This window comes from Dendrobates tinctorius, unplaced genomic scaffold (genome assembly GCF_039654945.1).
Source record: "Dendrobates tinctorius isolate UK_male_01 unplaced genomic scaffold, ASM3965494v1 ptg000434l, whole genome shotgun sequence".
Taxonomy (NCBI): Eukaryota; Metazoa; Chordata; class Amphibia; order Anura; family Dendrobatidae; genus Dendrobates; species Dendrobates tinctorius.
This window is the reverse complement of record NW_027362097.1, coordinates 2,361,677-2,388,506: the sequence shown is the minus strand read 5'-3', so window position 1 is coordinate 2,388,506 and position 26,830 is coordinate 2,361,677. Positions and strand designations below refer to the sequence as shown.

Below are 26,830 nucleotides of genomic sequence, written 5' to 3'. Positions count from 1 at the left end.
CCCCCCTCCTTCTCTATCCAGGATGATATATTTTAATCTTTTCTAATGGGGTTGAAGACAAGCCATACCACATGTGGTCACCAGGGAGTGAAGGATGAGATGGGCAATTGATATAGAAATCCAGGGAAGTTTTCTTTTGTGTCTTCATAAGGAGATTACAAAAAGAAAAAAAAAATTAAAAATGTAATTTCAAGTAACAACAAGTTCTGTCCTCCACCTCCTCGTGTTAGTTCCTTGTTGATACCCAGCCTGGGGCACAAATAAAAAGTTTAAGAGAGGAAGTTGACTATAGAATAGTGCAGGCAGCACTGGGTACAGCAATGCAGGCTGCAGGAGAGAGCATTGTTAAAGTCTTTAAACTCTGAAGACTTCTGGTTGTAAAGAGTTAAATCAGATTCTAGGGACTGTGCTGGAGCAGCACCCACACTTCCCATACTCATCCCTTACTTCAAATATCCAAATAAATATATGTATGCAATGCAGGGTGTAAGGATCAGCTTGAGAGAGACACACCAAATATTGCTTTACATTACAGCACCTATGGCAGAATTAACCCTTTGGATGGTGCACACCATACATTCCATCTGGCTCACAAAAAAAACTCAGGAAAAAAAAAAGTGCAATTCAGGGAGAGAAGAAAAGTTCTTTATATTGTGGGATTCAGTATAAAACACGGACATAGCTGGGTATAGATAAGAAAGTCTGAATACTGTAACTGATGGACATATAGAGACAGGGGGGTAAGCGCTCTTATAGTGAGGGGTCACAGTCAGAGCAATCCCAACGTCCAGGAGTAGAGTCAGAGCTGAGGCTTCTCTATAGCTGGAGTCCCTTCCGAAATAAAGGAAGCCTCCCCGACAGGCTGGGAGGAGGGAGAGAGGGGGGATGAGAGACAGCTCACAGGTAGAAAAAGAGAGAAAGTGTAAAAAACAGGAGAAAGGAAAAACAACAAGAAAAGACCAGAGAAGGAAAAAGGGGCAAGAGGATATGAAGAAAGAGACCTAGAGAGAAACAGAAGCAATGAGACTGAGAAAGCGACAGAAGCAGGGAAAACGAGACTGCTAGAGAAAGAGACAGATATCTAGAGAGAGTAATACATCGAATGAAAGAACAAAAAAAATAGAGAGGGAGAATAGGAAACGAAAAGGAAAAGAGTGAGTATAAAAGGGAGAATGAGAAAAGGGTAGAGGATAAAAAGAAAGAGACTACAGAGAGACAGAAGCAATGAGAGCGAGAAACAGAGAAAGAGAGATCGACAGTCTAGTTAGACAGAAACAGGGAAAATGAGACTCCGATAGAAGGAGACAGGTAGATATCTAAAGAGAGTAATACATCGAATGAAAGAAGCAAAAAAGAGAGAGAGATGGAGAATGAGAGAGGAAAAGAGTGAGTATAAAAGGGAGAATGAGAAAGGGGTTGAGGATATAAAGAAAGAGACTACAGAGAGACAGGAGCAATGAGAGTGAGAAATATAGAAGAGAGAGCCTGCTTAGACAGAAGCAGGGAAAGTGAGAGAGAAACTCATGGAGAAAGAAAGAAAGAAAGAACAGAGAGAGAGAAAGAAAGAAAGAACAGAGAGAAAGAAAGAAAGAACAGAGAGAGAAAAAGAAAGAACAGAGAGAAAGAAAGAAAGAAAGAAAGAAAGGTCTAGCATTACAGAGGGAGAGACGTGAACAAGTCAATATGTAGACAGACGTGAAATGGAGAGCGGTGACTGACTGTGGAAATAGAGAAAAGAGACAGAATAAGCAAGGATAATTAGGCGAAATATATGAAGATGTAAGAAACCTTCCTACATAAAGGGAGCAAAAGAGATTTAAAAAAAAAACAGAAGGAAGTGGAAAAGTTGAAAGAAGGGAGGAATAAATAGACTAGAAGAGTCAGAGTGAGAGACAGAGATCAACATGAGAGACGATGGGAGGGCAGGGGGTCAAATATTAAGGAGGACAATTCCCCATATTATATACAGGCATTATATACTACACATATTATTATATTACAGCTGGGAGTGGCCTCATCATTGACATATACATAATTCATATAAAATCTTGAAATAAAAATAAAAATCTGTTACAGTCATAAACTATTTCTTTTTTTTCCACATTAACCAGAAACCCACACAGGCAGTGACAGAGGGTGAGGAGAAGAAAGGTGCTCATCATAACAGGATGGTTGATTGATTGTCTGCTGGACACAACACATAGAAGAAGAAGGAGAATTAGAAAAACCATGATGGTGGTAAAAAAAAACAAAAAAAAACAGAGGGAGGAGAGGCAGGAAATAATAATAATAATATTAGGGGGCATAGGGTGAACATGTGAGTTGCTCCTCTTGGTGGGTTCAGGTCCTGGGTAGGTTTTGGGATTGGACTGGTGGAGGTCAGGTCCCCACATACAAATGTTACATGCAAGTGGCTGTGCTGTTCCTGCAGAAGTCTATAGGTGCCACCTTGTTGTGTGCCAGTCCCTGGAAGTCCAGCTCCATCTCATCAGTCCATTCCTGCTGGCTCAGTGCGTCTATCATACATCACATTCCGAATCACTGGAGGTGACGGACAGGATGGAGGTGCCGGTCTCGGCGCGCTCTGCCAGGCTGGACACACTGGTCGTGGGACTGGCAGCAGCTGTGGAAGGAGACTCTGCCGAGCTGTGTGTGGGGCAGCCGGGCTCTGCCAACGACCTCATGCCGCTCTGTCCAATAGATTGGTGCTGGAGCCTAAGAAGGGGAAGGGGGGACACCACAAACAGTCATGGTAAATAGTCACGATATGTAGCTGGCAAAACATAAAGGGGGCATTGCACACTCCAGTGCCCCCCTGCCACATTGTGCTGGACATACACCTGCTATATACCATCCATCACTGATATACACGACTCATGAACATGCCAGTGCACATACCCCATATAACAGCCCTGTATCATAGCTGCCATATGTCATTGCAGATGTTATGCAATAATTGTATTTATTCATATATCATGGGAGTCACATGCATTAGTTCCAAAATGTCCCTATTATATGATGTGTATGTACATTGGTGCATAATATATCACTAATTACCTACATGTATGTAAATATATGACAGCTAGATACATACATGCTGCTGCATAGGAACATATCCAAATGTCTGATGATAATGATAGTCTATCTCACAATTACATCTATTACATGAATGGGTCAATGACAAATATTCATGCCTTGTAGAAAATGGTATACACGCGTAATGTGCTAATACGGACACACACATGATCATGTCTTATATACAGATATATAATACCTGCACACATGCTGTTATTATTATTATTATGTGCCCTGGAGAATAATGTGCATGCACGGTTATGTGTCAACTGCAGACAGACAGGCACTAAAGGGTCGGTATTTACAAGCATGAAAAAATGCTTCTAGGACACATATGCAGATATATTATTAATGACATGCATGCAAGGTTTGATTATTAGCAAGTGTGAGCTGTGCAGCCAGGATTAATACACTGGATTCATTGCTGTTATTACACTAGTTACATTGCATCACTCTGTGTTCTTAGTAGTTTTCTGCGAAAATACAATGTGGTACAATGTTTCTATTCCTCCCTTTCACAAGATATTTAATTACGCGTTGCACCCCCCTATAACTCCAATATCACCAATAAAGCTAAATAATCTGAAACCACAACACAAAAATCAAACCTAAAACAATAATTCGGTATTTTATTTTCATTCGCAATCTTAACTTTTGCTGCACATCTACTAACTTTTTACTATTAACATCTACCCTGACCCAGGTAGTATAGTTTTCTCAATAACATGCAAAGCACAAACAGCACCCAATATATACATACATATATATATATATATATATATATATATATATATATATATATATATATATATATATACAGAGAGAGAGAAAGTTTCCACTATACAATAACACCTAACACACATATATATATATATATATATATATGTATATATATATATACTCGAAACAAAGATTCAACAGGGATTATTTAAAATTCAGGGGGCCTTAACCTAACACATATATCCAATCTTGAAATAAAAAAAAAACCAACTAAGTGCTATCTAAGTGGTCACATAATATTGAACAAAAGGGCACACAAATAAAATAAATGCAAAAAAAAAAACAAGCTACAAATGCAAAGTTATATAAACTCCGATTAACCGACTTGTTTCTAATTGCTGCAGGGTGTAATGTGAGATTGGAATTTTAGTTACAGCAGATGTGAAGCTTTATGTCTGCTAACTTGAGATTTCTATGAAGGTATTTGGAATTGTTTAATAATCTATTATTATTATTATTATTATTATTTTAATGTAATAATACTAACAGTACTAAAAATAATGACATCAATAGGATACAATGTAACATGTGTCACATCCATGGCAACTTGTAGAATACATTAAAACATTCTATCTATCTATCTATCTATCTATCTATCTATCTATCTATCTATCTATCTAACATGCATCTATCTGTCTATGGATGTGTATATAAATGTTGTGTAATGTTATAATGGCTCTGTCAATAGCCTTGTGCTGACAATAGCCCCCTGCAGCCAGCCCTGTTTACCATTTAAGCCTAGCCGCTGTAATTCCCTAATTTGACCCCTAACAAAAAATTGGAAGGAGGTAAACAATTTGTGTGAGAGTAGAAATGAGGAGGCTTCTGCCAGTGACATCATGTAATGAATTTCAGAAGACAATAGAACTTCTGCACGTCTGTTTACACTCTGCTGTGTTAATTGAATGGAAATCAGAACCTGCCTGGAGAAGAAGCTACTTACTTAAGAATGGGCTCTAATGATAAAGAATTCAGGACATTCACTTATACAAATGATGTCTAATCACATATGTCAGTGATTGTAATATTACTGGACATATCTTGACTATTTATGGAGGAAAGTAGCACTGAATTATTATTATTATTATTATTATTATTATTATTATTATTATTATTATGTTACAGTAATATTAAAAGTAGGGAAAATTCCCGAATATGTACAATATTACAACAAAAATGAATTAAAGTACACAATTTCTCATTTTATCCAATGTTTATAAAATAGTTAACCTTCCGAATTTTAATTTCCTATTAATTTACTCCTTATTTAATTGCAATCTTCTTAATTTTAAATATTTGAAGTCTTTAATTAATTTACGTATATGTTGAACATAGATGTGTATGTTTAGGTAGACAGATAGATGATGGATAGATAGTTAGATAGATATATACACATAGATTGATATAGATATGATGAATAAATCTGCTACATAGAAAAAGAAAATCTGATTGATATGTAAAACCGAAGAAAACACTTGGTGATATAACCAAGAGTTGTGTCAAATGTCAAACAGCTCATTTACATCTGAATCTATGTGCTTAAAACACACACAAATATACATATCGCTATATTCCTATATTTACTTGACTATGATAACTGTATATATTTTAACACATTATTTTGTATGGGGTTTTTAAAATATTTTTTGTGTACAATCAATTGCATGTTGTACTTTGCAGAGTGATGTATAGCAGGAGTGATCTATAGCAGGAGCGATCTATAGCAGGAGCGATCTATAGCAGGAGCGATCTATAGCAGGAGTGATCTATAGGAGTGATCTACAGCAGGAGTGATCTATAGAAGAAGTGATCTATAGCAGGAGTGATGTATAGAAGGAGTGATCTATAGCAGGAGTGATCTATAGAAGGAGTGATCTACAGCAGGAGTGATCTATAGGAGTGATCTATAGCATGAGTGATCTATAGAAGGAGTGATCAATAGGAGTGATCTATAGAAGGCGTGATCTATAGCAGGAGTGATCTATAGAAGGAGCGATCTATAGGAGTGATCTATAGAAGGAGTGATCTATAGGAGTGATCTATAGAAGGCGTGATCTATAGCAGGAGTGATCTATAGAAGGAGCGATCTATAGGAGTGATCTATAGAAGGAGTGATCTATAGGAGTGATCTATAGAAGGCGTGATCTATAGCAGGAGTGATCTATAGCAGGAGTGATCTATAGAAGGAGCGATCTATAGGAGTGATCTATAGAAGGAGTGATCTATAGGAGTGATCTATAGAAGGCGTGATCTATAGCAGGAGTGATCTATAGAAGGAGTGATCTATAGCAGGAGTGATCTATAGCAGGGTCACTTTAATGCAGGAGGTGTTTGCATTGTTTACATGGGGACACCAGTAACAGTTGTGCAATTTGCTGGGCACTGACCTGTTTTTAGCTGCTGCTGCCCTGTCTCTTTGCCTTCGGTTTTTGAACCAGTTGCCCACCTGGGTGGGTGTGAGTCCAGTGGCCTGGGCCAGTTCCCTTTTCTTGCTCGGATTGGGATAAGGGTCCTGTAGATACCACTCCCTTAGGAGGCTGCGAGTCCTCTCCTTGAAGCAATGGGTTTTCTGTTCTCCATCCCAGATGGTCCTGGGCAGAGGGAACTTCTTTCTCACCCTGTATTTGTCAACCGGTCCTAGGGGGCGCCCCCTGAGCTTCTCAGCTTCCTGATAATGGGCTTCCAGCCACATGGCCTGCAGCTTTCCATGGGACTCCTTGGTGAACTTGTGGTTTTCCAGGATGTGGTAGAGGTCTCTGAAGTTGCCTGTGTGGAAAGCCACCACAGCCCTGGCTCTGAGGATGGACTCATGCTTGTTGATGGCCTCACAAGCACCAGGGGCCACAGGTAGGGACCAGAGGAACCTCCCCAGCCTCTCAATGTCCCCTGTCTCCTCCAGCGTCTCGCACACGCTGGCCACCTGCTCCGGGGAGAAGTTGAGGGTGGGCAGCTGGAACATGGACAGCTCTTCCGGGGCTCTGGAGCTGCTGCTGGTGGTGGCCAGGAGCAGGGAGCGCTCACTGCTGAAGTTTGGCAGGAAGAAGTGGGTGGGATAGAGCTCTAGAGGAGACCTGAACACCATGGAATGACCGCAGATCAGGCCGGATCACACAGAGAAGAAGAAGGAGGAAATGATATAATAATAATAACAACAATAAATAAAAAAGAAACATTCAAGCACTCCTCAGCACCAGCAGCCTCCGGATAATGACACCGGCCTCATCATATCTCCACACTGAGTGCAGCATTGAAACATTGTATCCCTTTTCTATTGGTCTACGAGGTGTCGTTCTAAAGTCTCCATGGCAACACTGCCAATCACTGTCAAGTGTGCCAATCATGTCCTCCGACGTCACCCAGGCGACCACTTCCCCTAAATGAGGGAGGGCAGCAGGGAGGAGGTGCTGCTGCTGGTGGGGATGGTGCTGGAGGTTTATCTAATCTGTTACTCCCCTTCCCCTAAATAAGGGATCAAATAATGCGATTGTTGAATGGGATGAGCAATTAGTGGGTGGAATATTATTGTGATCTTAACGAGGCTAAAGGAGATATGGGGGGAAGGGGGGATGAGGAGGGCTGGGGGGCAGGGGGTGTAGGGAGTAAATGGGCCAGGCTGGGCTACACGCTGGAATAAAGGGCTCTGACTGAGACCATTTACACATGATTTGCACGTAGTTTCACTTCATTCTGCCCATGTGAGCACTAATAGTGCAGGGAAGAAAGGAGAGATGAGATCATTGGAGGCATCCTCACACTGGGGTGACCTTACCGGCAGCTCAGGCAGCAGATTGCGGGCAGCACTCAGGACCTGGCACTGCTGCAACTTTACCCTGGACCCTCTTAACCCCATCTCTGCCAAGGAGGAGGGCAAAGCAGAGTGCCAGTGGGACTCCAGGGGGGGGGGGGGTTGTGGTTTTCAACACTTCAAATTCTTTCTTTATTAACTTTTCAAATGGGGCAGGAACAGAGGCTGCTGCCAGCAAGTCCTCAGCAACTCTCAAGTATGGTCCTTGTGAACCCTCATACCTGTCCCCTATATGTCATCGTATGTACAGTAGGTGTATGAGGGAGAATATATATATATATATATATATATATACATACAGTGGGTGTACGAGTGTGTTTTCATATATGTTACATTTTTATGTACATATATGTTCTCAAACACCCACTGTGTGTATATGTGTGGATATATATGTATATATATATATATAGGTACCCATTGAATGTATGTGTATGTTTAATGTGTGTGTAGTGTGTATCTGAGATATTATACATCATGTAGTCCATGTTTAAATAGCTGTGTGCATAAGTGTGTGTGTTTCTGTATCTATGCATGTGTGAATTAATATCAAGTACGTATATAGAATGTGTATCTGCATCTGGGATAATGAACATCTATGTGCATATTTAAACGAATGTGAGTATGTGTTATGATATTAAGATATGAATGTGCATGTATGAATAGATTGATGTGTGTATGTATGAGTATGCAGATACTGTATGCAAAATAAACTGACCCCTATAGTTGATAATTATATATATATAATGTGTACATATATACACATATACACACATATATACATACACACAGACACATATATAGACACACACATTTATATACACACATATGTATACACATAAACATACATATGTCACACACATATATACACACACATGCATAATATATATACACACACATATACGACATCTGTACACACATACATACATATATATGTGTCACACACATGTATACACAACACACACACATATATATTCATAATAGTGACACTCCAGGGTAATGTTAGCTCTTGCTGTGTGCACAGCTCTCCCACATGTTGCAGTCTATGGCTATCATCAGTCCCATTGGGTGGTAGCAGTGCTCAGTGTGTGCCGCTATGGCAGTGTGATTTACAGAGATTTGTACGGGTCATGGCAGTCTTTCCAGCCTTACTGTGTATATTTAGACAGGACTTTGCTTGGTGTTAAAAAGTGTATATATTGAATGGGTTCACACACAGTAGCAGACAATGGGCACATTGTAAGGGCATGTACAACGCGTATTGAAACGCTGCAGCCAGACTTGTGCTAATCTGCCCTCAGTAAAGCTGAAATAATTATCCTAAGCCGCCTTCCTACAAGAAAAATCAGTCAGGAATTCAAACTTTTTTTTCTTAAAGATCCTTTCTGCATTCCGATGGAGATCTAGGGGCAAGTGTAGAGCCCCAACTACTGCCAGCACCGAGGCAGAGACACACAACAATGCACATGGAGGACACAGGGGGCAATGACCCTTTCCATGGGCTATGGGGAGGGGGCATGTGGAGTGCCCCTATAATGGGGGGCATGTGGAGTGCCCCTATAATGGGGGGAAAGTGGAGTGCCCCTATAATGGGGGGAAAGTGGAGTGCCCCTATAATGGGGGGCATGTGGAGTGCCCCTATAATGGGGGGAAAGTGGAGTGCCCCTATAATGGGGGGAAAGTGGAGTGCCCCTATAATGGGGGGCATGTGGAGTGCCCCTATAATGAGGGGCATGTGGAGTGCCCCTATAATGGGGGCATGTGGAGTGCCCCTATAATGGGGGGAAAGTGGAGTGCCCCTATAATGGGGGGCATGTGGAGTGCCCCTATAATGGGGGGAAAGTGGAGTGCCCCTATAATGGGGGGCATGTGGAGTGCCCCTATAATGGGGGGGCATGTGGAGTGCCCCTATAATGGGGGGAAAGTGGAGTGCCCCTATAATGGGGGGCATGTGGAGTGCCCCTATAATGGGGTAACGACACATTGTGGAAGACAGAAAGAACCGTCAGCTAATCCCAGAGTACACATCTTATCCTATGGTTTCACACACATGCTATATTTCTAGATTTAGTGAATAATTACAGTATCATCTTAGGTATAGTACATATTCTTCTTGTACAGTGAGCACAGTGTGTTGTAGGTGCAGATATGCACAATAAATAGTGTATGTTCTATATGTGCAGGGGATCTATATTAATATATTGTATTTCGGGTATAACCTCTTGTATCTTAGTGAATATTCATGGTGTATTCTGATTCCTATACAGTCAATGTATTATACTGTCATAGTCCATAACATATGGACACACTGTGTTGTGTGTGTCATTATTGTACACAGGATGTGCTGTTGGTGTAGTATGATCAGATTCATCATTTGCAGCTGATGTACACTAATATTACATATAGTCTATATGGATTTACCCCAGCTGTAGTATATTCATGCACAGAGTATGAATACATTGAATCAGCTACATAGGCTGTACATGTATACAGTGCACTAATACAGAGCACATACAAGTGTGAAACACCAGCTACACAGATTATATGAATATACTGTTTACCTATAAACTGTGTGGCATATATATATATATATATATATGTATATATATAGACACGTACACAAACACCTATATTTATCAACAACGTATCCTGTATAATTGGTGTATAGTGTTCATTTCCCAGTTGTTGCAGTGGTATATTTATAAACAGACTGTATAATTGGATATCTGTCGTCTGTATAATTAGTTATTTTGTTATATTGTATACTGTCTGTAGCTGCAGTATTATATGTATGTATCTTCATATATGAAAACAGCACATATACAGTGCATACATAACTATAGTATAATACACATGCATTCTGTGTAACAAGTGTATTCATTTATACTCCATTTAGATGGTACTATATTATTGTAGAAGGTGTAGTATATTTATAAAGGTGTATTATATTGACATACAGTCTATGTAGCTGGTATTGTGTACTCACATACAGTACATGTAGTTGGTGTATTATATTCATGTACAGTCTGTAGCTGGCGTAGTGTACTCATATACAATACACTACATGTAGTTAATATATTATATGCCTGCCTGCTGTAGTATTCGTATATAAATACAGTTGGTCTATTATAATCTTATCTTATCTGTGTACTCATAAACAGTACATGGAGTTGGTAGCATAAAGTCTGTGCACCTGTTGTATTGTACTCATATACAGTACATGTAGTTAATCTATTATATTCATATATTATCTGTGTAGTTGGTGAGGTGTACTCACATTCAGTACATGTAGCTGGTAGCATAAAGTCTGTGCACCTGTTGTATTGTACTCATGTACAGTAAATGTAGTTAATGTATCATAATCATATATCATGAGTAGCTGCCTGCTGTAGTATACTGATATAGATGCAGTTGCTGTGGTATATTGATATATTATCTGTGTAGCTGGCGAGGTGTACTCACATACAGTACATGTAGCTGGTAGCATAAAGTCTGTGCACCTGTTGTATTGTACTCCTGTACAGTACATGTAGTTAATGTATTATAATCATATATCATGAGTAGCTGCCTGCTGTAGTATACTGATATAGATGCAGTTGCTGTGGTATATTGATATATATCTGTGTAGCTGGTGAAGTGTACTCACATACTGTACATGTAGCTGGTAGCATAAAGTCTGTGCACCTGTTGTGTTGTACTCATGTACAGTACATGTAGTTCATCTATTATATTCATATATCATGAGTAGCTGCCTGCTGTAGTATACTTATATACAGTACATGTACCTGCTGTGTTATATTCATATACAGTTTGCACTCACATACTGTACATGTAGTATATTCTTATGTAGCTGCCATTCATGCCACACTCTGAGGGGCAGAGCATCCTTGTACTGTGACTCTTGTGTTACTCACATAATTTCTCTTGCTCTATACATTGAATGGTTATGGATGATTAAGTGCATTAACATGCTGATTACCTTCAATACAAGGGGATAGTGCAATGCTTCAGCTTGTAAGTGTTGATTCTGATGGTTAATATTCTGGCCTTGCATACTGTATATGTTTCCTGTACACTGTAGATAGAAGTGTGAAGCAGTGCTGGGCTCTGTATAAGGGGGGACACATTCTTCTGTACAAGCAGGGGATTGTTGGCTGCAGCTTTGTGTTCTGGGGCCAGGGGTGTAAATGGCTTTAAATGTCTGCAGCTGCTGGCTGGAAATTGTCAATGGAAGGGACTTCTTTTCCTAAGTCCCAGTTTAAGATGTGTGGAGATAGAGCTGGGATAAAGGTCTGGGGCTCCGCAGCCATCAGCAGGGAGACAAGAGCTCTGCACAGAATGCAGCACACTCCACTGCAAAGCCTTTCCGGATCCTGTAAGTTTGAGCCTCTCTTCTCTGCCTATCATTATAGCAGGCTCCTTCTGGAGGGCTGCCGATGACCTTTCCGCCGGTTTTGTTATTCTAGATGGGGGGTCAGGGGCATAATCATCTGTGAAGCAGGATGGAGGGAGCCGGCACTTTAGGGGTTAAACGCAATGGACCCAGTGACTGAGGGATTAATGTGCAGTTAGACTGCAGGTGCTGAGCACTGTATTTCCCAACATCAAGCCTTGTCTTTGTGCTGGCTGGGTGCATGGTGGGCGCCCCTCTCCCCGGCTGCTGCAGCACCTCCATCAGCCCGGGCACATCCAGGGCACAGGAACCCAAGGCACTGCCCACCAGAGGTTAGAAGAATGCCATGTTGTGTATCGATCTGTCTGTTCATTAGAAGGAAAAGTGATTCATGCAGGGTCATAGCTGGGGTGTTTCTATGTCTGTAGAGCTAGGATGGTCTTGTTAGATTTGTCTCACAGTGAATTTATTAGATGTAGTGATATGTAACAGTGAATTCAAATAGTATGTGCTGGACTATAGTGTGTACATGGCTATACAGCATGTAGTGTCTGGCTGATTGTGTGTCTGTATACATACAGGGGGAGCTGAGCTTATCAATGCAGCAGAGCTGAGGTTTTATAGATCTATAATATACAACTAGCACTGAACCATGTGTCACTGTTATTTTTTAAAACCAATTAAGTCACCTAACCCTATCAGAATAATGTAAATAAGATCTATCTATCTATCTATCTATCTATCTATCTATCTATCTATCTATCTGTCTATCTGTTATCTATATATCTAGCTATCTATCTATCTATCTATCTATCTATCTATCTATCTATTATCTATCTATCTATCTATCGTCTATATATCTAGCTATAGCTATCTATCTATCTATCTATCTATCTATCTATCTATCTATCAAAATAGAGAAGAATCACAAAGAAATGAGGGTGCAAAGCCTCCCTGGTACATATCAAATCATCCAGATAAAAAAAGTAAAAACTAGAGGGAGCATACCAAAAGAGTGTACAAAAGTTATTTGCTGCCTCCATTTTCCTATCTATCTATCTATCTATCTATCTATCTATCTATCTATCTATCTAATATCTATCTATCCCCATATCTATCTATCTATCTATCTATCTATCTATCTATCTATCTAAATCAAAAATTTGAGTGCTGCCTATTTTTTTACTTTTATCTATCTATCTATCTATTTATCTATCGATCTATCTATCTATCTATCTATCTATCTATCTATCTATCTATCTATCTATCTATCTATCATCTATCTATTATCTATCTATTTCTAGCAAACCACCCACCCATTCATATTCTTGGATCGATCCCACCCCTACATTGATATAATTGCCCAATATATCTAAGCACATATATTAATTGCAGCCTAGCTTTTGTGATATCAGCCATGCCCACCTATCTACACACCATCATCAGCCAATTGCGCTTATTACACATCACTGTAATAAACATTTTCCTCTTCTTTAGAAGACAGGACATATATAGAAGAAAAACACATAAAACAAGTGAATAAAAGCTGCTGTATCTATTGTATTTATTAAGAAGACATAAACAAAAGCTGAAATTGCAAAAAAAAAAAGCCCCATTCCCATGAGTGAGGTGTCATCAGGACATCCTGCTGATTTAAATAATTCTGTCACAAACTACAAAATGCCCCCATCATATTGCACATGTCTCCATTAATCCTGTGAAAACATAATTATGTTGATGGTAAAAGAAACCTTTAACCCCTTCTCCCCCAGCCAGAGAGGGACCCCCCCCCCACTCATGGGGCGGTTAATGAGTTAAAAGAATAAAATTGTTGCATCATTTGTATTGTAAGTTATGTACTAAACTGAATCCAACTTTATTTATTTACATAACTTAACCCAAAACGGAAAAAAAAATGAAAAGAAAAAATAAAAGTTCGTGGAGGGAAAGTAAGTTTGAATATTTGCTCAGTGTGCTGGGCTCCCCCTCATTAAGGGGACATCCTGCTAGTATAGAGCCACTGGGCAGCCTGGACATCTGCAGCCTTGTTAGCTGGGCTTAATGAGGCTCTCCCTCACCCCGAATGAATGGCCCTTCTCAATGTAGGTTTTACCTTATGTCAACTCAGCTCTAATGAATTGCTGCACAATCCTTTCCTGAAAGGAGCCAACTTGGAGGGAGAGCAGGCTACAGAACAAAAAAAAGTGGCCAGCCAGTTCTATCCACAGTGAGAGCAGCAGGGCTCAGGATGGACAGTGCAGGAGACTGGGGAGCTGGAATTATACAAATAGAGGTTCAAAGGAATAAAGAACAGGAGATTGTCTAGGAGAAAGCCAGTAATCACATATCCAAACTGGACAAAAACAGAAAAATAAATTTAGTATCAATACTAATATTATAAAATAATAATAATTATTATTATTCTCATCATCATCATAGTTGTTATCATTATGATTCAAAAAATGCTGATAGGCATAATATAGTAGCATGTAGGTTTGTACACTTTACATATTATATTTGAAAATATTGACAATCATGCATCAACAATAATAATAATACCATGTAAATTGCAGGAAGGAATTCTTCTCATTTGGACAAAAGATAGAGATAGATTGATATACATATTTTTTTTTATATATATAGACATATATATATATATATACATATATATAAAGCAACACTGCAACGGAAATCAGTGAAAAGGTGGATTTTATACACACACACACATACTGCACATGCATCTTGCTTTTAATATATCTATGTATTTATATATACATTGCTCAAAAAAATAAAGGGAACACTAAAAATTGGATCTGCCTGTAATTTGATTTTTCACTTTGATTTTGAGTATCATTCCAAATCCAGGCCTCCATGGGATATTCACTTTGATTTACATTGATCATTTTTAAGTTTAATTGTTCTCAAAACATTCCACTGTGTAATGATGTAATGAATAAAGATTCGCAACTGGAATATTTCATTCAGAGATATCTAAGATGTGGTATCTTAGTGTTCCCTTTATTTTTTTTGAGCAGTATATATATATATATATATATATATATATACTGACTGATGATGTAACTGGACACATAACTGGCAGCTTGCACTTTGCAGGGCAGGGCTTCCCCTCTCCAGGGGAGGTCCAGCATCGCTCCTGTACATTTCCCCTCTCAGGTAGGACTCTGCCCTGTGCCTGTAATTTGCTTGTCTCTCCTCCCTTTGGGTTGTACTTTAAAATCAATTAGTATTTTCAAGTCTTCAAGTGAATTATTCAAAACAAATGTTTGATAGACCCCAAGGGAGAATTTGGCCATGACAAAGGGTTTGATTAGCTTTATTTTATCCCCCCCCCCATCCTCCTCCCTACACCCTCCTTCCCTTCTTCCAAAAATGCAGACCCGAGAGACAGGCAGGCGAGGAGTGAGTGTAATGACATGACTGTATTCATCATTAGGCTCTTGAGCAGGAGAACTGAGCCTTATAACAGCCGTATATCGAGGTGACAACTATTTATGTAACGAGACCTGGTGTCCTGCTGAATCATCATCATCACCATCATCATCATCATTATCACCCAGCAGAGAATAGTCACTGACTAATAATGACAGGCTAGATATTCCCCCAGAGAGCTGGCTGGGCATCATTAGTGTTTGAGGGGTGGCTTGTCCTGCTATAAGCTAATATCAGCTCTGTTATAGTGAGGACAATAACAACAATAATAATCATATTAAGAATATTGACATTAGATTATTAGCAAAAACTACAGACAGACACACTGCCAGCATTGGTCTACTCTGGGGAAATATTAAGTAACATCCTTGCTAATTATTCTCATATGTTATTATTAATTTTGCATTGCACAGCCTCCTGTTTACCTTGTGATTCTTTCCCCCAATATTATTTAAGTCAGGTTAGGTGTTAAATGTGAAGGTCCAAAGACCTCTAGCCCCCTTCAATAGTGAGCAGCCCCCCACCCCACATTGCAGGTGGCAAGATATGGGGAGACCCCCACCTCTGTCTCTTGGGAGGTGCAGGGCTGGAATCCAGTGTATGATAGATGTGGAGTTATAGAAGAGAAGAGGGTCCAGCAGCACCTGTAGACTGGGGATGTGCTTCACTGAGCTTTGTATGAGCCAGGGGCTGCACAGTGTGCACTGCATCCTACTCACCTGGCTGTTACACTGCACTGTATAAAGCTAGGTGCTGCCTGCATAGACCTGGAAAGGGTCTTTCTCTGCAGGCAGGAGCTCCTAAGGGGTAAGTGACTGCAGCACACACTGCCATATGTGTATATATACACACATTATATGCTAACATATAATGAACTAATGACAGGCAGAACACACAGATGGAATATATAATAAATATATATATATATATATATATATATATACTGCTCAAAAAAATAAAAAAGGGAACACAAGCAGCCTGTTGCAAATGGAATAGTGTTCCTTTTATTTTTTGAGCAGTATGTATATATATATATATATATATATGTGTGTGTGTGTGTGTGTGTTTGTGTGTGTGTGTGTTTGAACAGATTGTATATTTTAGCTTACACATCTACAGTCACACATGTACTTGTTATACACAGATACCCACAAATATGCTCAAACATTATCCACACACATATAAACACTTACACACAGGCATTGTACACTATATTCACACATTCATCTGCACAAATGATACATCACACACACATGCATAAGAACATCCATATACAAATGCTCCCCTATAGTCCCACATATTGACACTTGCACACATACTCATGTCTTCAGGACATCACACAAGAATGTAATAGGCTTCAGCAATTATTCCTAGAAAATAAAGCATTTTTTACTAAATTGAATTCATCAGTCCTGTCCAAGTCAATTAGACCCCGATGCTTCCATCAGAACCACGAGCCAGGTTACAGTCGATGTTTGTTTTCCTTTTTAAGTATTGACTCTATTGTTAGTGGAGTTTTCCATAAATAATGACCAGTAATGAAGCTACAGATAAACCTCATGTGCCCCGACTCCAAATCTGCTCAGTGGTTTCCAGCATTTCGTTTCCTTATCGATTATTAGTCCCCAGACTCTCTATTGTGTTAGTCAATCGTAAATTCGATTCTATGATTTGTATTTACCGGGAAGTTATTGTCTAATAAGGGGGGGGGGGCACCTGGATGTTTATTTTTAACTGTTTCACGCCAATCGTCCAGTTGTGACAAAATAAATTGTGCAATCAGCGTAAACATGGAAAATAAAGACAATGCTGCTGTTTCATTTCCATTTTCTTTTTGATCAATGTGTCTGTAAACGTTGACAATGTGCGAAATGACCTTTGAAGATTATCTTGATTGTATTTTATATTTCAGCGTTAACCCATTAATAAAGGAAAACATTTAATTCAATAATATTACTGGCCTGAATCACGATGAAATCACGAGCTCATTCCGCTCTTTCTCCATAAATCTCTTACCAATTACAACTCTGCATGTGCAGAAATCCCAATGACCATCGCACTATGAAGCATTTCATCAATCCGCAAATGTCCCTGTGACCTTCACACTGACTGCTGGGGGCGGCTGGACCACTAGATGGTGGGCACAGTGTGATCCCACCGACCATAACAATGTATCATCTAGGTGCACGGGAGGTCTAGGCATATAGGTGACAAAGGGTGCATGGACAAATGCTAAATCCTGTGCACTATAACACTGGTTAAGATCTATCTATCTATCTATCTATCTATCTATCTATCTATCTATCTATCTATCTATCTATCCCCTATCTATCCTTTATCTATCAATACTATCTATCTATCCCCTATCTATCCTTTATCTATCAATACTATCTATCTATCTATCTATTATATATCTATTGTCTATCTATCTATCTATCTATCTATCTATCTATCTATCTATGACTTGCACTTTTCTGTTTCTTTTTTTTCCATTTCTTTCTCTCTTTCGTCTTTCTTTTTCATGGCTTTCTTTCTTGCCTTGTGTTCTTTCTTTAATTCTTTCTCTATTTTTTCTCTTTCTTTTTCTCTCTCACTCTCTCTTTCTCCTTCTCTTTTTTCTTTCTTTCTTTCTTTCTTTCTTTCTTTCTTTCTTTCTTTCTTTCTTTCTTTCTCCTTCTCTTTCTTTCTCTTCCTCTTTCTTTTTATCTCTTTCTTTCTTTCTTTCTTTCTTTCTTTCTTTCTTTCTATCTTTCTTTCCTACCTTTCTTCCTTCGCCTACAGTTTGCATGTCATGCAGTGTAGTTTGTATCAAAATTAAGACATATTCCCTATTTGCAAAGTCCTGATCCATCCATCCATCCATCCATCCATCCATCCATCCATCCATCCATTTTCTCTCTCATAACAGGTGATAACAAATACAAAACCTTTTGTTTTGTAGGGATCTAAGCTAGATAAAGCACCAACATACCGGCTCCTCTACATGCTAGCATGTTTGCCGAATTTTTCTTGGAAATTAAAAATTGGTACTTGTTGAATCAATATGCAATTCTATGCTGTTCACAGAGAAGGGGGATCACTGGAGGGATGAGGCCCCGGAGAATGCAGAGGTTCCCAGGCTGCTGCAGGTACAGGATAATGGTGCAGGAGCCAGGCGGCAGTGAACCTGTTACTCACGAATGAGCAGCATCTGTCCAATACTATTTCCCTCTTTTGCTCTGTTTGGATTGAACAATCAATAGTGAGAAGGAAGGATGTCCCCAGGCTGAGATAACACACAGAGCATGGGGCAGGTAGCAGTGCAGCAGACAGTGCTCTGCAGGAGGCTGCTCCATCAATATACACACGTGCATGTATACGATCCTACACAGCCAGTCCTCATACTATACCCATCACTAGCTGCAAAACGACAACACTTATTCCACACACAATACAGAATCATACACATAAAAGTGCACAATAACATACACCCTTCACACCCTGCTCTACACCAGCACATATAACCACATATATACAGAACCATATACACCAGAATAAGTATCAATATAAACACTCATCAGTGAATACAATCCTACACAGCAATCCTTATACTATACAGTGTCTATCTACAGCAGGAACCTCTTCATACCAATATCTACACCGACACATGCAGCTCCTTCTATACTTAGCCATTTATAACAGCATGGACTTCAAAATAAGACACAGATCTATGTAGGGAACCCTACAGAGCAATGCTCATACTAACCACATCACTATATGCAGCATGGAGCTGTGCAATACACACACCCATCACAAACCCTCACTTACAATACACAGACATACAAATAAAAGTGCACAATAATACACCTAGATAATTGTAGAGAATTCAGTACAGCCATCCTCATGACACACATCATACTAACCCCAGAATGGAGCTATCTAATAAACACATAATAATCTAATAAACACATCTACCCCACACATAATATACAAATCCATACATAATAGGGTGTACAATAACACCCACACACATATATATATATATATATATTCACACACACATACACACACATATGCATATATACACAAATACAAACACACATACACAGACAAACACACACACACACACATATGCATATATACACACACACACACATATGCATATATACACACACACACACACACATACAGACACATATACACATACAAACACACATACACAGACAAACACACACACACACACACACACACATATGCATATATACACACACACACACACATACACACACATATGCATATATACACACACACACATACACACACATATGCATATATACACAAATACAAACACACATACACAGACAAACACACACACACACACACACACACACACATATGCATATATACATACACACACACATATGCATATATACACACACACACACACACATACAGACACATATACACATACAAACACACATACACACACATACAAACACACATACACACACATATGCATATATACACACACATATATATATATATTCACACGCATACACACAAACACACACACACATACACACATACACAAACTTACACACACATACACACATGCAAACACATACATACACACATACATATATATATATATATTCACACGCATACACACACACACACATACAAACACACACACATACATACATATATACATACACACACATTCACAAACATGAACATCACATAACCGCATGAACATCATCATAAAAACCCTACAATGTACATAACCCTGTACAGCAATCCTCATACTGTATATATTACATTCCTAGATGAAATGACACCGATATATGCATCATCATACACTCAGGGGTTCATGGGCATACATAACAATATAAACATCATTGTATACCACAGACTTTCCCTCTTTCTCTCTTCTTTCTCTCTCTGTCTCTCTCATCCCTCTCTCACTGTCTCTTTTTTCTCTCCTCTCTGTCTCATATAATTCGAATTCACTAAATGCGCAACGGAAATCCTTATAAAAGTCAATATTTACTATTACTCTTTCAAGTCTCACGCCATATAAAGTCCCTCATATACACAATCTTTACTTGATGGTCAATCTATAGAAATAAATGGCTAATAAGACACGTGCCAACATATAGAATGAGGCATATGGGTTCTCTGTACACACACTTGGACCATATACTCCAATATACTCAATATTCTGCACGACTCTATACATCAGCTTTAGTTCTCACACATAAACCACAGACACTAATATACATTCAGTGCACAGATTGCAATGATGAAAGCAAACAGAGAGAAGAAACCTGCTAAGGCGAATGCGCCGAGTATATATTCGCTCTGCCAGGACTGGGAAAGGTATATACCCTATGGCACAAATACATCCAGAATGGAATGTCACCATACTATAGCTTCTGTTTTATTTTTTCCCCTTTATTAATGATATAAAATATGATTAAGCTTTTTATTATTTGCATTCAGGGCAGTATTTTTACAGTTTGTATGAACTTGTTAATATATCTGAATTGCTTTTATGTATTAATAATAAAAATAGAAGAGATATGTAAAAGTAGGTGATGGTAATGATAGTGACAATTCTATAGACTCCAGTATATATGTGATGCATTTGGAGACAAACCTGCAGAATAGGTGAAACATTCTGCAAAATATTCGTATTAAATGTAACTGAATGTCTGTAACCACCGTCTGTTAATAAGACTCCTGTGCAAATATTTATCCCGACAGTTTATCCGATATTTCATTGTCATCTTCAGACCTTTCATCTTTGCTCCCGGCTTCTAGATTGTAACAATTGGTGCAAATATTCTAGAAGGAAAAAAATGTGTTTTTATTTGTTCCTATTATTATTTGAAAAAAAAACAAACCATTACCACATTGTTTTATTTTTTTTTTCCATTTTTGCTTTATTGTTGTTACTATTCATTACTAATATTTGTTCCTCTGCGCCTCTCTTACATTGTATATTTTTGTGTTGAGTATCGTTTATTGTTATGTTTTTATTTCATTATTTTATATTGTGCAATTCTATTATATTGTATAATTCGATTGCTTTATTTAATTATATATACTGTATTTGATTTATTTATAGCTGGCTATCTGTTACCAATCTGCTACAATACAATAACACTGCCTTTATTGTTGTATCTATAGCTCTATTATTATTTTTTTTTTCTCTCTACTCCCAAGACTTTACATCATTTTAGTTAATTTCTTCCTTTTTCTCTCTCTTAAACCAACATTTACAATCTAGGTGACATTTGCAAAATACCTATCCTCCCTCCCACTGGGTGATCTTAGCTGCTATAGAAACAGTATTTGCGTTTCAATAAAGCAACTGCAGATCCTTAACAGACATCTAAATGGCCAGATGAATGTATGGCTGTTCTGTTATTTTGCTGCTTTAAGTCAACCTTTCCCACAGGTTCCTTTTCTTCCAGCGTATTAAACAGGATTTACAGTGATGTAAATGATTGCACTGTGCTGGTCTATTGGCAGCTCCTTTGTGTAATAATATGGTTTTACCCTGATTTTTTACACAGCAATATCTATTTCCATCTACTAGATTGCATCTGATCATCATGTGGCTATCCAAGACATCTCACAATAGGCTGTTAACAAATTATCTATCTATCTATCTATCTATCTATCTATCTATCTATCTATCTATCTAATATCTATCCATGTATCTATCTCTCTATCTAGGAGTCCAAAAGAACCAGAGGCAGCACACCATTCATGATGAAAAATGGAGCTATTTTATTAGCCCAAAGTGGCGACGTTTCTGTCCTAACAATATGGACCTTTCTCTATCTATCTATCTATCTATCTATCTATCTATCTATCTATCTATTTATCTATCTATCTATCTATCTATCTATCTATCTATCTGTCTGTCTGTCTATTATCTATCTATCTATTATCTATATGTTCAGGTAAAGTATATCTACTAATTATCTATTTATTTATCTATTATCTATCTATCTATCTATCTATTATCTATCTATGTATCTATCTATTATCTATCTATCATCTATCTATCTATCTATCTATCTATCATCTAATTATCTGTTTCTATATATTATCTATCAATCTATCCATTTAATTAAATATCAATCTATCTATACTATATCTATCTATCCCATATCTATCTATCTATCTATCTATCTATCTATCTAATATCTATCTATCTATTCAGGTAATGATATCTATCTAATTATCTATCTATTTATCTATCTATTATCTATATATCTATCCATCTAATTATCTATTATTTATCTATCTATTTATCTATCTATTATCTATAAATCTATCCATCTAATTATCTATCTATTATTTATCTATCTAATTATCTATATTTCTACCTATTATCTATCTATCTATCTATCTATCTAATTATCTATGTTTCTATCTATTATCTATCAATCTATCCATTTAACTAAATATCAATCTATCTATACTATATCTATCTGTCTATCTTTTCAGGCAATGTATATTTATCTATATATCTATCTATCTCATTCTATCTCTTTCTCTCTTTTAATTTATTTATGTATTATTCAGATCTTGTAAATCATTTTCTAAAAATATTGATGATCTGTGTATAGTTCTCAATTTGGAATGACAAATGGTACGCGATTTCATCCAGTCACACCCTAAATTGTTTTGTCAGCTCTTTTTTTTAATCCCAAACCATAGAGAAGAAAACGAGGAAAATGAGAGAAACTCTCCCCCTCCAGCTGATATTGGCCATCGCAGAAAGTCACTGATCTACATATTTAACTGGAGTGATTACTAAATTAATAGCAAGCACTAAGACAGATGTCAAAACGTCTTGAAAATGTTTATCTGTGAATAATTGAGGAGGTGGTGGGACGCATTATCTGATTGTGCCATGAAATATGGATGAAGGACAGCTGCTGGGGAGAGACTTCTCTCTGTTTCATTAGAAGTGGCCTTGATTTAAACAAGTCCTGTAATGAAGTTGGGGCCATTCACTTAGTCCAATATTACTCATGAATGTTTAATAAACTTTAGTTGGGCCTCCATAAGAGGGGAGGGTGGAGTGGAAGTCATCATTATGCCCTGAGAAATGCTATTACCTGGGGTACTGAAGTCAGGGGCATCTGCAAGAGAACCATCAATGTCCAAGGAACAGCAGCCAATTCCAGACACATGGACAACCTGGAGAAATGGAACAATAGATCTACATGATCACGAGATTACACAATACATGACAAATTATAAAAAGGTGGAGCAATATTCTAAGAGCTGAGCAGCATTTTAAATGGGATCACTTTAAAGTGTGAGGACATTAGGGAACAGTCCAAATATTACAAACCAGAATTCGATGTGAACGTTCGATTTCGAAGCTTCGTAATGATTATATTATAATTTGTCATATAATAGTTACATCTTTAAAAAGAAAGCAAAATATTATTTACAAACAAGTGTATTATTTTAAAAACAAAACAAAACAAAAATATATTAAACCACTGGATTATTCTTTCACATCATTGGACATTTCGGATGTATAAAAATGTAATCATTTTTTTCTATGTATTAATGTTCATGATCTTGCTATTTTTATTCTAAAAAGAAAAAGTAATAAACCCCCCCCCAAATAAAATAAAATTTAACTTCAAGACAGATTTAAAAAAAAGAGACCAAAAGAAGCCACAAATATATAGAAAGGATTAATGTATGTTCAGTATATCCACCATACGTTCAATGTGCCCAGTTAATATGAAAATGATGAACTTTTCATAAACTTTTTCCTATTTTTTATTTCTCTTTGTATTACATTAAATTAAAGAATTGACTAAAGTTATCCCAAACTTTTTTTTTTCTCTCTGTATGTGGCTGAGCTGATGCTAAGGTCTTCATGGCCAATATTTTACAGACAGGGCAGAAAAGATCCCTGTATTGTTCCAAAAGATTTGAATCCCAAAATAATCCCCAAAATAGCCTGATGGCCTGTGACTGGCTGCATGACGTAAGGACAGTGTGTGAATACTACTCTCTGGGGCAAACCTTGCCCTCCCATGTATACAGGGGGACAGCTCATTGTGTAGGAGTCAGTGGAGTGTCAGGGGAAGGTAGTGGGAAGTCACTGGGAGGTGAGGTCCCTCCGTGTGTCCACAAGGCTCCTGGTTCATGTTAGGGTTACACAGACTATTGACTCCTTTGTTTTCTCTCTTCAAACAGCCCTTTTCCTTCCTCGGGAGGATGTGCCCGCCGGTCCTCCTCCTCAGCCCTCCGCATGGCCGCAGCTCCGGGAATGTTTGTTTTTCTTCATCTCTGAAATGGTCCAGACTGGTGGAACTATGCAGCATCCCTGCGTCACTGGCCGGGGGAGGATGGAGCGGGCGAGGCCAGGGAGGACCGGGGCGAGATCTGCTCCACACTGTCTGCAGCGTGAAAGGAAAAACACAAAGATTCCACAGGGTGAAGGTGGAAAAACCAAAACCTGGGAGGAAGCCAGCAGCATGGAAGCCTCTGTGTGCGACCAGGAGCTCACTGATAATAAGAGATGTCTCCAATCACTGGCGGCTCATTCTTACTGCTCTTCTGTCAATTATCTATCTATCTATCTATCTATCTATCTATCTATCTATCTACAGTATCTATCTCCTATCTATCTATCTATCTATCATCTATCTATCTATCTATCTATCTATCTATCATCTATCTATCTATCATCTATCTTTCTATCTCCTATCTATCTATCTATCTATCTATCTATCTATCTACCTATCTTTCTATCTCCTATCTATCTTCCTATCTCCTATCTATCTTCCTATCTCCTATCTATCTATCTATCTATCTATCTATCTATCTCCTATCTATCTATCTATCTATCTATCTATCTATCTATCTATCTATCTCCTATCTATCTTTCTATCTCCTATCTATCTATCTATCTATCTATCTATCTATCTATCTTTCTTTCTTTCTATCTCCTACCTATCTATCTATCTATCTATCTATCTATCTATCTATCTATTTTTCTATCTCCTATCTATCTATCTATCTATCTATCATCCATCTGTCTGTCTATCTAATTTAAGACAAGAAAATAGAGCAGCACAAAAATACAAAAGAGAGTCCAGGTGCAAAGCTCCCAAAGGCATGTACCAAACCTATATGATGCAAAAAATCCAAAAAGCAGGAACAGCACACGTATGAGCTAAATAAACAGCTCTTATTTAACCCTGAAAAACCAGTGTGCTGTTCCTGCTTTTTGGATTTTTTGTATCTATCTATCTATCTATCTATCTATCTATCTATCTATCTATCTATCTATCTAGAAAAAACTGGAACAGCACCAAAGCAATACCTTATTGAAGTGCCTGCTTCCCCAACCAGTGTTCAATTGGCATAGCAGGATGAGTAGCAAAAAACGATAGATAGATAGATAGATAGATAGATGATAGATAGATAAGATAGATAGATAGATGATAGATAGAGAGATAGATCGATAGGTAAATAATAGATAGATAGATAATAGATAATAGATAGACAATAGATAGATAGATGATAGATAAGAGATAGATAAATAGATGATAGATAATAGATATATAATAGATAGATAGATAGATAGATAGATAGAGAAATACATCTGATATTTTCCCTACACTGCTGATTACTAAACAATCTCTGCCACATTTCTTCCTCTAAAGTAGTGGTGAAAACACCAGATACAGCTTTCTGTATGTACCATTCAGGGTTTTCTATTTGTTACCTTTTGCTTTTTCAATAATTATCTTCCATTTTTTTCCTTTCTTTCTTTTCACTGTGTTGTTAAAGTTTTCTGTTAATAAACTTAGACACTCTAGAATTTGTGCTTTATTATTTCCCTCTTCAGATCCTAAAAGTGCTAATTCCCTTATTAAATATTTAAGAAACAATGCTTCCGTGAGTTTCATTTTTTCAGTGTCAGGCGGCTGTTATAAAGCTGTCCTAAATAGTGGCGTAGCTTGGGTTGCCAGCAGTTAGAACAAGGTAAGTATTTTAGCTCTCCCTGAGTCCCTTCCACAGCCCACTATTTCTCCCCTTATCTCCCAAGCACATGGATTGTAATTTAAGGAAAATACTGATGTAATGTAGGCTGCACACTAACCTCATAGGTTTTTTTTCTGTTTTTTTTTTTTTTTTACTGAAATTAAACACTAGATTTTAAAAATAAAAACTCATACATTATTATATTTTTTAACAATAATATTATTCTAGCCCTATCCCTAACCCTATCCATAACTCTAGAAATAACCCTATCCCTAACCCTATCCCTAGCCCTTGACGTCACACCACTA

At 37.9% G+C, this 26,830-nt stretch overlaps 2 protein-coding genes across 3 annotated transcripts; one reads left to right on the top strand and one right to left on the bottom strand.

Annotated features, from left to right (window-relative positions):
- Positions 1–623: 623 nt before the first annotated feature.
- On the bottom strand, positions 624–7,119 carry SIX3 (SIX homeobox 3). Its single transcript, XM_073564218.1, has 2 exons — positions 6,243–7,119; positions 624–2,715 (listed from the first exon to the last, which is right to left on the bottom strand). The coding sequence occupies exons 1-2, from the start codon at positions 6,935–6,937 to the stop codon at positions 2,520–2,522; spliced, it is 891 nt and encodes a 296-aa protein (XP_073420319.1). The 5' UTR covers positions 6,938–7,119; the 3' UTR covers positions 624–2,519.
- Positions 7,120–11,897: 4,778 nt separating this feature from the next.
- Positions 11,898–26,428, top strand: LOC141077326 (uncharacterized). 2 transcript variants are annotated; one of them, XM_073564181.1, is made up of 2 exons: positions 11,898–12,032; positions 24,726–26,428. In XM_073564181.1, exons 1-2 carry the CDS (start codon positions 11,921–11,923, stop codon positions 25,580–25,582), a joined length of 969 nt encoding a protein of 322 aa, XP_073420282.1. In that variant the 5' UTR covers positions 11,898–11,920; the 3' UTR covers positions 25,583–26,428. The 2 variants fall into 2 exon arrangements, with proteins under 2 accessions (XP_073420282.1, XP_073420283.1); XM_073564182.1 differs by lacking the exon at positions 11,898–12,032 and adding an exon at positions 12,055–12,382.
- The last annotated feature ends 402 nt before the right edge of the window (positions 26,429–26,830 follow it).